The 12,567-nt window shown below is 45.0% G+C and overlaps 1 protein-coding gene across 1 annotated transcript in view; it reads right to left on the reverse strand.

The window, feature by feature from the left end:
• Positions 1–11,378, reverse strand: part of LOC119328625 (probable protein phosphatase 2C 37) — a 37,554-nt gene extending 26,176 nt beyond the window's left edge. Inside the window, exons 1-3 of the mRNA XM_037601606.1 lie at positions 11,280–11,378; positions 10,826–11,143; positions 10,628–10,739 (exon numbers count right to left, since the gene is read on the reverse strand). Of these exons, the coding sequence (XP_037457503.1) occupies positions 10,628–10,739; positions 10,826–11,143; positions 11,280–11,378 (529 nt within the window). The remainder of the gene's footprint in view (positions 1–10,627; positions 10,740–10,825; positions 11,144–11,279) is intronic.
• Between the last annotated feature and the right edge of the window lie 1,189 nt (positions 11,379–12,567).

A 12,567-nucleotide genomic window follows, 5' to 3' on the forward strand; every position in this document is an offset into this window, starting at 1 on the left:
GATACTTAATAAAACACACCCTTCCAAGTTCCACAGACAACCCGGTAATCGCTTTTCCACAGGGCGACGAGGGGAGGATCACCAGGTAGGGTTATGCTATGCGATGCTACTGGAGATGCTACTTGGAGATGCTATTTGGAGATGCTACTTGGAGATGCTACTTGGAGGACTTCAATCTACTCTCTTCTACATGCTGTAAGGCGGAGGCTGCCAGAAGCGTAGTCTTCGACAGGATTAGCTATCCCCCTCTTATTCTGGCATTCTGCAGTTCAGTCCACTGATAAGGCCTCCTTACACATATACCCATGCATATGTAGTGTAGCTCCTTGCTTGCGAGTACTTTGGATGAGTACTCACGGTTGCTTTTCTCCCTCTTTTCCCCCTTTCCCTTCTACCTGGTTGTCGCAACTAGATGCTGGAGCCCTGGAGCCAGACGCCACCATCGACGACGACCCCCTACTACACCGGAGGTGCCTACTACTACGTGCAGCCCGCTGACGACGACCAGGAGTAGTTAGGAGGATCCCAGGCAGGAGGCCTGCGCCTCTTTCGATCTGTATCCCAGTTTGTGCTAGCCTTCTTAAGGCAAACTTGTTTAACTTATGTCTGTACTCAGATATTGTTGCTTCCGCTGACTCGTCTATGATCGAGCACTTGTATTCGATCCCTCGAGGCCCCTGGCTTGTATTATGAGGCTTGTATGACTTATTTTATTTGTAGAGTTGTGTTGTGATATCTTCCCGTGAGTCCCTGATCTTGATCGTACACATTTGCGTGCATGATTAGTGTACGATTGAGTCGGGGGCGTCACAGTCTCCTTCTTCTTGATCCAGCAAGAGGGAAGGAGAGGTTGAGGAAGATGGCTCCAGCAGCAGCACGACGGCGTGGTGGTGATGGAGCTGCAGTACTCCGTCAGGGCTTCGCCAAGCGCTATGGAGGAGGAGGAGGTGTTGGAGAGGGAGAAGGAGGCAACCAAAGGCATGGATGAAAAAGCCCTCCTACCCCCACTATATATAGGAGGGCCTAGGGGGGGCGCCGGCCCTAGGAGATCCAATCTCCTAGGGGGGCGGCGGCCAAGGGAGGTTTCCCTCCCCCCCAAGGCACCTAGGGGTGCCTTCCACTTGTGGGACTCTTCCCCTTTGGAAACCCTAGGTGCATGGGCCCCTTGGGGCTGGTGCCCTTGGCCCATGTAGGCCAAGGCGCACCCCCTTACAGCCCATGTGGCCCCCGGGGCAGGTGGACCCACCCGGTGGACCCCCGGGACCCTTCCGATGGTCCCGGTACAATACCGGTGACCCCGAAACTTGTCCCAATGGCCGAAACAGCACTTCCTATATATAATTCTTTACCTCCGGACCATTCCGGAACTCCTCGTGACGTCCGGGATCTCATCCGGGACTCTGAACAACATTCGGGTTACTGCATATACATATCCCTACAACCCTAGCGTCACCGAACCTTAAGTGTGTAGACCATACGGGTTCGGGAGATATGTAGACATGACCGAGACGACTCTCCGGTCAATAACCAACAGCGGGATCTAGATACCCATGTTGGCTCCCACATACTCCACGATGATCTCATCGGATGAACCACGATGTCGAGGATTCAAGCAACCCCGTATACAATTCCCTTTGTCAATCGATATGTTACTTGCCCGAGATTCGATCGTCGGTATCCCAATACCTCGTTCAATCTCGTTACCGGCAAGTCACTTTACTCGTACCGTAATGCATGATCCCATGACCAGACACTTGGTCACTTTGAGCTCATTATGATGATGCATTACCGAGTGGGCCCAGTGATACCTCTCCGTCATACGGAGTGACAAATCCCAGTCTTGATCCGTGTCAAGCCAACAGACACTTTCGGAGATACCCGTAGTCTACCTTTATAGTCACCCAGTTACGTTGTGACGTTTGGTATACCCGAAGCACTCCTACGGTATCGGGGAGTTACACGATCTCATGGTCTAAGGAAAAGATACTTTGACATTGGAAAAACTCTAGCAAATGAACTATACGATCTTTAAGCTATGTTTAGGATTGGGTCTTGTCCATCACATCATTCTCCTAATGATGTGATCTCGTTATCAATGACATCCAATGTCCATAGTCAGGAAACCATGACTATCTGTTGATCAACGAGCTAGTCAACTAGAGGCTTACTAGGGACATGTTGGTGTCTATTATTCACACATGTATTACGATTTCCGGATAACACAATTATAGCATGAATAAAGACAATTATCATGAACAAGGAAATATAATAATAATGCTTTTATTATTGCCTCTAGGGCATACTTCCAACAGGACCAAACTTCAAAGGGAAGCCAATGCATGAATAAACCTTGCAAACCATAAGGTCGCCAGCCAACACAATTGGCCAAAAAAAGCCATTAAGGCATCAATGTTGCCACGGACAAAAATTTCAAGAACTTGAGTCGGGGAGACTCGAGGAGAATTTAGTTGACACACTAGTGCCACCGCCAACACCATCGTTGTGCCAGCTGAGATGACTTCTATTATGTGGTCACAGTCACCATAGTGTGAAGGGTCAAAGCTATGGACACCTGGTTTCTACAAAATATCCCCCAAAAGGGGAAAGATATAACTCCACCTGGTAGAACGGGGCCTCCCTAGCCACCACTCCCACAACATATATCAGAGATGGTCGTGGCGGAGGTGGGGTGACGATCTACCAACAGAGGGGAGATGATGGCGCAATGCGCCAGGTTTGGAGAGCACTTTTAGGAAAAACAACTAGTCCTATTTTTTACCTAATTAAGAATGAAAATTAATAGGACCTTGCAGATATCTATGAAAACTCAAATAATTATTAGGCATGCATATTACCATTAATTTAAAATTTAGCAGGACAGTCCTTACTATATATTCTTGTTTGTTAGTACTCTTTGTGTTGGGGTTCATAAGACCCTCACATATCTTACGAATAACTTTGACCATCAATTTAATAACCACAATAAAAAAACAATATAAACAGTTTCAATCATTGGTTTCTTTGAATGTGTAAATATATGATATAAGATTAAACATATATAACAAACATTTTAATGATAAATTAGTGGTCAAAGTTTTTCTCAAATAACATGTGGGCTGGGCCTTATAAACCAGAGTAGAGTGAGTACTTAATTCTGAGCCAGACGATAATAATATGAATGCAACATTTTAACTCAAAAATATTTTATTTTTAATTTTCCACTAGAAGGCAACAGGCTGGTGCATAGAAAATGTCCTCCATTATTGGTAAGAAATAATTTTGTTTCCTTGTGTGTAAGAACGCAACGGGCACACTTTTTGAAACGAATCACTCTTGGCGAATTAGTAGCAGCCTGTTGATATAGTTGTATTTACTTTTGTTTCCTTGTAGATAGATTTTATCGAGTCGTCCTTGCAGATAGATATACCAAAGATGGCAGCAGCAGAGGTGGGGCGGCGATCTAACAACAAAGTAGAGATGATGGCGCAGTGTACCAAGGTTGGAGAGGAATACTTTCAGGAAATACAACTAGTCCTATTTTTTTAGCTAATCGTGAATGAAAATTATTAGGACCTTGCAGATATCTTCGAAAACTAAATTAATTATTGGCCATGCATATTACCATTAATTTTAAAGTTTAACATGACTATTCTTACTATGTATTCTCACTTCACTCAGTCTTTTTGCTTGCCTTTTTGGCATAACTGTCTCTTTGGTTGCCTGGCTGGTCCAAAGTCAAGATATTTTCGTTATAGAGTTATTTTTCATAGTCCAAAATAAATAGAGATAAAAACTGGGGGCGGGCGTAGCTACCACCATGGGTAGCAAATTATTTCCAATAATTCTAGTGATATACGTTTGAACACATATAACAAACATTTTAATGATAAACTAGTGGTCAGAATTTTCTCAAATAAAATGTGGGTTTGGCCTTATAAACTCAAACAGAGTTCGTTCTTAATTCAGAATCAGATGATAATAATTTGCAATGCAACATTTTAATTTTAGTTTTGTACTAGAGGGCAACAGGCTGGTGAATGGAAAATGTCCTTCTTTAGTGATATAGATATACTTTTGTTTCCTCCTTTATTTAAGAAACACTTTTTGAAATGAGTCACTCTTGATGAATTAGTAGCAGCCTGTTGATATAGTTGCATTTACTTTTGTTTCCTTGCAGATAGATTTATCCGCGTCGTCCTTGCAGATAGATATACCAAAGATGGCAGCGGCAGAGGTGGGGTGGCGATCTACCAACAAAGTCGAGATGGTGTGCAATGTACCAAGGTTGGAGAGGAATACTTTCAGGAAAAACAACTAGTCCTATTTTCTTAGCTAATCATGAATGAAAATTATTAGGACCTTGTAGATATCTTCGAAAACTTAATTAATTATTGGCCATGCATATTACCATTAATTTTCAAGCTTAGCATGACTATTCTTACTATCTATTCTCACTTCTCTTAGTATTTTTGCTTGCCTTTTTTAGCATAATTGTCTCTTTGCTTGCCTGGCTGGTCCAAAGTCACGGTATTTTTGTTATAGAGTTATTTTTCATAGTCCAAAATAAATAGAGATAGAAATTGGGGCCGGGCATAGCTACCACCATGGGTAGCAAATTATTTCCGATCATTCTAATGATACACGTTTGAACACATATAAAAAACATTTTAATGATAAACTAGTGGCCAAAGTTTTTCTCAAATAAAATGTGGGTTTGGCCTTATAAACACGAACAGAGTTTGTTCTTAATTCTAAGTCAGATGATAATAATATGCAATGCGCCATTTTAATTTAACAAAACAATTTTATTTTATTTTTGTACTAGAGGGAAACAGGCTGGTGAATAGAAAATGTCCTCCTTTAGTGATATAGAAATACTTTTGTTTCCTCCTTTATTTAAGAAACACTTTTTGAAACAAATCACTCTTGATGAATTAGTAGCAGCCTGTTGATATAGTTGCATTTACTTTTGTTTCCTTGCAGATAGATTTTATCTGAGTCGTCCTTGCAGATAGATATACCAATGATGGCAGCGGCAGAGGTGGGGCGCCGATCTACCAACAAAGTGGAGATGGTGGCACAGTGTACCAAGGTTTGAGAGCAATACTTTTAGGAAAAACAACTAGTCCTATTTTCTTAGCTAATCGTGAATGAAAATTATTAGGACCTTGCAGATATCTTCGGAAACTTAATTAATTATTGGCCATGTGTATTACCATTAATTTTCAAGCTTAACATGACTATTCTTACTATCTATTCTCACTTCTCTTAGTATTTTTTCTTGCCTTTTTGGCATACTTGTCTTTTTGCTTGCCTGGCTGGTCCAAAGTCACGATATTTTCGTTATAGAGTTATTTTTTGTAGTCCAAAATAAATAGTGATAAAAATTGGGGGCGAACGTACCTACCACCATCGGTAGCAAATTATTTCCGATAATTCTAATGATACACGTTTGAACACATATAAAAAACTATTTAATGATAAACTAGTGCTCAAAGTTGTTTTTAAATGAAATGTGGGTTCCGCCTTATAAACTCGAACAGAGTTCATTCTTAATTCTGAGTCAGATGATAATAATATGCAATGCAAAAATTTAATTTAACAAAACATTTTAATTTTATTTTTGTACTAGAGGGCAGCAGGCTGGTGAATAGAAAATGTCCTCCTTTAGTGATATAGAAATACTTTTGCTTCCTCCTTTATTTAAGAAACACTTTTTGAAACGAATCACTCTTGACCATTAGTAGCAGCCTGCTGATATAGTTGCATTTACTTTTGTTTTCTTCCAGATAGATTTTTTTTTGAGTCGTCCTTGCAGTAGATATACAAGGCCAACAATGATGCATGGGAACCGTACTTTTGTTTCTCTTGCGGCCGACTAGGGCATTCAGATATATACTGCCCGACGCCTGGTACCCGTGATGCTAATGGTGATCTCTCTTTCGGGTCCAAGATTAGAGCACCTGAGGATTACAAGTTTGCAGCGTCTAGCCAAGGCTCTACCAAGGAGCAGCCCTCGGAACCGAATAGCAAGAATGCAACAAAGAATTCAAGCAGCAAGACGGATGTTGGGGAGGAAGTCACGTCTCCGATCAAGCCCAGGAATCAGTCCAAGCGCAAAGAAGTTCCGAATCAAGTTTATAGGCCAGTGGCAAAAACTCTCCTGCTTACCTCGGGTCAGGATGGGGATGTCACCGGCACTAGCGAAAACCCTGCTGCAGAAGGCAGTGAGGGGGAAGGACAGGTGCTTGAACGTGAGCCGAAGAAGAAGAGGCCTACACGAGAGAATTCGGCAGAGACCGCGCCGCGGTCCTGCCCAACCCAATGAGTTGTATCAGTTGGAACTGTCGGGGGCTTGGGAACCCCGAGACAGTTCGAGAGCTTCGCAGCATTGTGAAGCAAGAAGGCCCCTCCCTACTCTTCGTTATGGAGACGAAGATTAGAGGAAAACGTGTGGAAAAATTACAGCATAACCTTGGCTTTAATGGTTGTTTTGCCGTTGATAGCGTAGGTCTGAGTGGTGGAATTGGCCTTTTTTGGTCAAGAGATGTTACAGTTGAACTCAAGAACTACAGTGTTAATCACATTGATGTACTAGTGCGTAATACGGATCAAAACTCTCCTGAGTGGAGATTTACTGGTTTTTACGGTGCGCCAAGAGCGGAGGACAGGAATTATAGCTGGACTGCGTTGCGTACTCTGCATGCTCTTCCGCACTCGGCGGGGCTCTGTATGGGAGACTTCAATGAAACCTTGTACGCTTCTGAACATTTCAGTAATCATGCTAGACCCGAGGGCCGAATGCGTGCGTTTCGTGAGGTTACTGATGAGTGTTCTTTTCAAGATTTGGGGTGGTCCGGGTGTGCCTATACCTGGGACAACCGCCAATATGGTGATGCTAATGTAAAGGCGAGATTGGATCGGGCTTTTGCTAATGAAGAATTCCGGCAACGTTATGAATATACCCGAGTTAAACACCTAACTTCCGTGGAATCTGACCATTACTTCGTTGTTGCGGAAATAAGATCAACATTAACAGGGAGGAGCCGTCCGGTGAAACAGTTCAGATATGAGAATGTATGGCAAACTCATGTTGATTATGACAGTATTGTGGCGGAGGCTTGGCGAGGCCGGCCGCATAGCCCGGGCATGCAGGGGGTGGCTGACTCCCTTGATCATATCCGGCGCACTCTGGCTCCATGGGGTGCGAAGGAGTTTGGGTGCCTGACTCGAAAGGTACGCCAATTACAGAAAAAATTGAATAAAATTAGGAGCTCGTCTTTGGGACGCGGTCCTGGTGAAGAGGAAAGACGCATTGTTAATCAGTTAAGAAAAGCCCTTCACCAAGAGGAGATTTGGATGCGGCAACGTTCTCGCGTGCCCTGGCTTCGTGAAGGAGATCGCAATACCTCCTACTTCCAAGCACAAGCAGCCCAACGCAAACGTATAAACCGAATCGTCGGTCTCCGGCGACAAGATGGGTCTGTTTGTGTTGATGCAACTGAGGATAAATGTGAGGTCCAATCTTTCTACCAAAATCTGTATGATTCAGATGGTTTTCATGATCCAAGTGATCTACTACATTACGTCCCGGTTAAAGTCACTTCGGACATGAATGTGGTTCTTGATAAACCTTTTGTTGCGGCTGAGGTCACGGAGGCTCTATTTCAAATGGCACCTTCAAAGGCTCCTGGTGTAGATGGCTTTACCGCGGGGTTTTATCAACGTCATTGGGACCTTCTGAAAGATGATGTTACAGCAGCCATCCTAGACTTTCTGAATGGAGGGGAGCTGCCTGCGGGTATCAATGATACTTCCATTACATTAATTCCAAAGGTACGACACCCCCAGTCTATTTCTCAATATCGCCCAATTGCTCTCTGCCCAGTATTATACAAAATTGCTGCTAAAGTGATTACTAACCGAATGAGATGCCATATGGAGTCGATAATCAGCGAGGAACAAAGTGCGTTTGTACCAAATCGTTTGATCACAGATAATGTATTAGTTGCATATGAAAGTGTGCATACTATGAGAAGACGTAAGAAGGGGAAGAACTTCTCTTGTGCGGTCAAACTAGATATGATGAAGGCTTATGACCGGGTAGAGTGACATTATTTGAAGGCCATAATGATAAAAATGGGCTTCAGTATCAGTTTTGTTAGATTAATTATGAAGTGTGTTTCGTCGGTCAGATTCTCAGTGAAGGTGAATGGGGAGCTTTTGCCCTATTTCACTCCTTCTAAAGGATTGCGGCAGGGCGATCCAGTATCCCCATACTTATTTCTGTTATGTGCAGAAGGATTTTCCTCTCTACTCAAGTACTATGGAGGCTTTGTGGACAGAGGGATTCGAGTCAGCTATAAATCACCTTGGGTGAGTCATCTGCTGTTCGCGGATGACAGTCTTATTTTCATCAGTGCAACGCAACAAAGTGCAGCAAGATTAAACGCAATCCTTGAGATTTATGGGAGTGCCTCCGGTCAGCGTATAAACAGAGATAAAAGTGCCATTTATTTTAGCACTAACACATCGGAGCCGGTGCGGCAGCTTTTGAAAACTACCTTAGACATTTATGTCGAGGCTTTTAGTGAGAGATATCTTGGTCTTCCGACAGCTGTGGGCCGTATAACTAGTGGCACCTTTGCTCACATTGGAGATAGAGCTCGAGGTAAGATGCAAGGATGGTCAGAAAGGTTGCTGGCATGCGCGGGAAGAGATGCTTTGATGAAGTCTGTAGTTCAAGCACTTCCAACATACAGCATGACAACCTTCCTGTTAAACAAAAAAGTATGCAAGAGCATTACTTCACCAATGGCAAAATTCTTCTGGAGTAACTCTTTGGACAAGAAAGCAATGCATTGGGTCGCTTGGGATAAACTTGCGACGCCGAAGTGCAAAGGGGGCATGGGATATCGAGACATGCACCTGTTTAACTTGGCTCTGTTGGGGAAACACGGCTGGCGATTTTTAACCACGCCGGACTCCTTATGTGCTCAAGTTTTGAAGGGCCGTTACTTCCCGGATGTGGACTTCATGCAGGCAGTTGTCCCAAAAACTGCATCAGCTACATGGCGAGCGATAATTGCTGGAAGGGAAGCACTACGGGCTGGACTGATCAAACGAGTGGGTGATGGTTCATCAATTTCGGTTTGGAATGACATGTGGATTCCTGGAACCACGACCATGAAACCAATGCTGAGACCAGAAAATACAGTGATAGAAAATGTCTCTGAACTTATTGATCAGGAGAACTGGACATGGAATCAGCAGTTGGTAAGAGATACCTTCATCTTGACAGACGCGAATGCTATATTAAATATCCCAATTCGGCAAGGTGGAGGTGATGATTTTCTAGCTTGGGATTTTGAGAAGACAGGCAACTACACTATTAAATCGGCGTACCGTGCTCTCGTGAATCAAAAAGAGCGCATAGCTCTAGATGAAGGGACGGCTACCGGCACCTCAACGAGCGATCAACAGATGTGGAGTGCACTTTGGAAGCTGAATGTTGTACCCAAGGTGAGAGTGTTCTGGTGGAGGGTTTTGCGTGGCATACTCCCGGATGAACAAACACTACGGTCACGGCATATTAGCGATTTGAGCAGATGCAAAATCTGCCACGTGATGGACGAAGACCTCAAGCATGCCTTGATTCACTGTGCTCATGCTACTCGATTCTGGAATGAGGCATGGCGTTGGTTTGACCTCCGGCTACCTCAACTTCACCCAGTTTCATGGGCCAAGGAAATTATGTGTGATCCTCGCTTCTCGGACAAGGACAGGCCACTGATCATCACTATCATGTGGTCTATTTGGCACTCTCGTAATAAGTTAAAGCATGAGGAGGAGGGGTCGGATCCGACAACTTGCATGCGTGTGACTAGGGAGGCGCTTGCACTTCTTGAGTTACCACGACAACATACACTGGTCATGCCGGGTCATGGCTGGAGACCACCTGAAGCGGGGCTAGTTAAGATCAATACAGATGGTGCAATATCATTTGACACAACCACTGCTGGTGCAGGTGGAGTTGCAAGGTCTAATAATAGGCTGCTGGGTGCATGGTGCAAACCATACAGTGGTATTACGGATCCTCTTATCGCCGAGGCAATGGCGTTGCGTGATGGTGTGCTTTTCGCCAAACTTCGAGGTTACACACATGCGATAATGGAGGTGGACTGCCTGGAGATGGTTAATCTCTGGAATACTCGCCACAACTCTCGTTCGATTGTGGCTCCTATCTTAGTTGAAATTGGAGAGCTTGTTAGTGATTTCTCTCTTTTTGTAATCCAACATGTATTAAGGTCAGCAAATGTTCCAGCGCATCTATGTGCCAAGCGTGCTTGCACATTGAATGTGACGGAAAGCTGGCTCGAAGACAACCCCGGCTTCCTCCTGACCAGCTTATTGGCTGATTGTCGGGAGAATGCTTTCGTTTGAATAAAGCTCCCTACATTGCCCGCAAAAAAAAAAAAACGTCCTTCTCTTTTTTGCATGGCAGAAAACGTCGTGTGCATAAGAACTAAACGGACGACACGTCGTTGGTATGTAGTACACACATTCTCAAAAAAAAAATTGTAGTACACACGTGCATAATAAGAACCAAACAGTAGGTACGGCGTACCTATTGCGCGAGACATGGCAAGCACCCCCCGTACGCGCAGCTGCCCGTCGTCGGAGGTCCGCACTTTGCCGCCCGCCGCGTCCACCCGCGCCCTCTCGTCCGGCCGCTCCAGCTGCATCCACGCATCAGTATCAAATTTGTCCGGTCAGACGAGACCAAAGGAGTGAAATAGGATACGCATGACACAATTATTCTCACCTTGTGGTCCTGGGAGAGTGGTAAGGCGTTGCCGGCGCGGCAAAGCACGCTGCGGGAGTCGCCGCAGTTGGCGACGAGGATGCTGCCGCGGACCAGGAGCGCCACCACGCCAGTGGACCCCATGATGGGCAATCCCGATTCCGACAGCCCCATCCCCAGTGCGTCCGCCCGCTCGAAGCTCCGCTTCAGCGCCGCCTCCCACGCGCGACGCTCCGCCTCTTCATCATTTTCCGGGTGCTCCTTCCGGTAGGCAGTTGCGGCGCGGGCCAGCTCCTCTTCCAGTATGACGTGCATCTGGTCCCTGCACAGTGCCGACACCTGCGCCACCACGCAGCACGTAGCAAGCAAATCAAGCGTCTAGGGTAGGGCGTGGACGTGTCGACCACTCGACCGGGAGGTGCGTGGAAGGTGCTGCAGTCTGGCAGCATGTGGAGGAAAGGGAACGGAGGGTTACCTGTGGGCCGCCGTGGCCGTCGAAGACGGCGAAGAAGTGCATGGGGGAGCCGTCGGCCCAGGCGCAGAAGGACGGGCGCAGCAACACGGTGTCCTCCATGCCCTTCCGCTGATCCAGTCCCCGCTGCGACACGGACCCGAACGCCAGGTACCACACTGCCGCCGCTGCCTCTTCAGCTGGCAGTAGATGCGCCGGCGCCACCACCACGCGGGAGCTCTCCCCTTCCGCTGGGCTCATGAGGTAGCCCTCAGACCCCTCCGAGGATGCGTAGTACCCGGACAAGAGAGGTGACGACTGGACCTCGCCTTCCTCCGATGCCACGGCAGGGTTGGCTCCCGACTCGCCGGCGGCGCTGGCCATAGCTACAGAGTACACCGATGGACGACGCGAAGGAGCAGTCCGATTGAGCACAGCTTGTGGGCTCCTGAAGCAGCAGTGGCTTCGCTACCAAGCGACCTGCGGGAAGAGGAGGAAGACGCTCCTGAAGCAGTTTTGCGTACAAAGAAACGCACGTATCTTATCTATAAAGTAGCTAGTACCCATATTAATTTTCTCATCTTATCCATTATTATCCTTATTAATTTCTCCTCTTTTCAATATTTCCTATTTTAATGTCACTTATTTCCTTTTTCCTGCATTTTAATGTTTCTTATCCATTTTAATGCTTCGCATTTAAATCCATTCTATGTTCCATTTATTTACAGAAATATACTGCTTATTATTGCAAGTACTAAAAAAATGGAGAGATATTAATTTTCCCCGAATTACACATTGCATTAGGTCATCCGTTTCTCCTTTAGAATATTTATTTCATTAGTTTTTATTTGCTATCTCAAGCCACTCCAACCACAAGCTCTTGCCACGCTCTCCTGGGAAAATTACAGATTGTTAAAGACAACTACGTAATGCACAATATCTTGCATATGATTTATGTCGCTAAGTGGAGTCTATATCGTCATTTATGTCTTCTTCCCAAAACTTTTACTCCAAAAAAAATAAGGAAATAATGTGTAATTAAAGCATCGCGATAAATAAGGAAATAAGCAGTAATCTCCACTCCTAATGTCTCAGTTGATAGGATTGCACGGTTATTTTTCGTCCCCCACTCCTAATAGAGGAGAAGAAGAAAGGAATAGCTAAAGGATAAGATCGAAGAAAAAAAAGAAGAAAAAAAAGAGGAGAAGAAGAAAGGAATAGTAGAGAAGAAGAGAAAATAGAATCTTCTTCTCCACCATTCCTTTCTTCTTCTCCTCTTCTTTTTCTTCTTTTTTCTTCTTCTTATTTATTT

The sequence above is a fragment of the Triticum dicoccoides genome, chromosome 7A (assembly GCF_002162155.2).
Source record: "Triticum dicoccoides isolate Atlit2015 ecotype Zavitan chromosome 7A, WEW_v2.0, whole genome shotgun sequence".
NCBI classification, from domain to species: Eukaryota; Viridiplantae; Streptophyta; class Magnoliopsida; order Poales; family Poaceae; genus Triticum; species Triticum dicoccoides.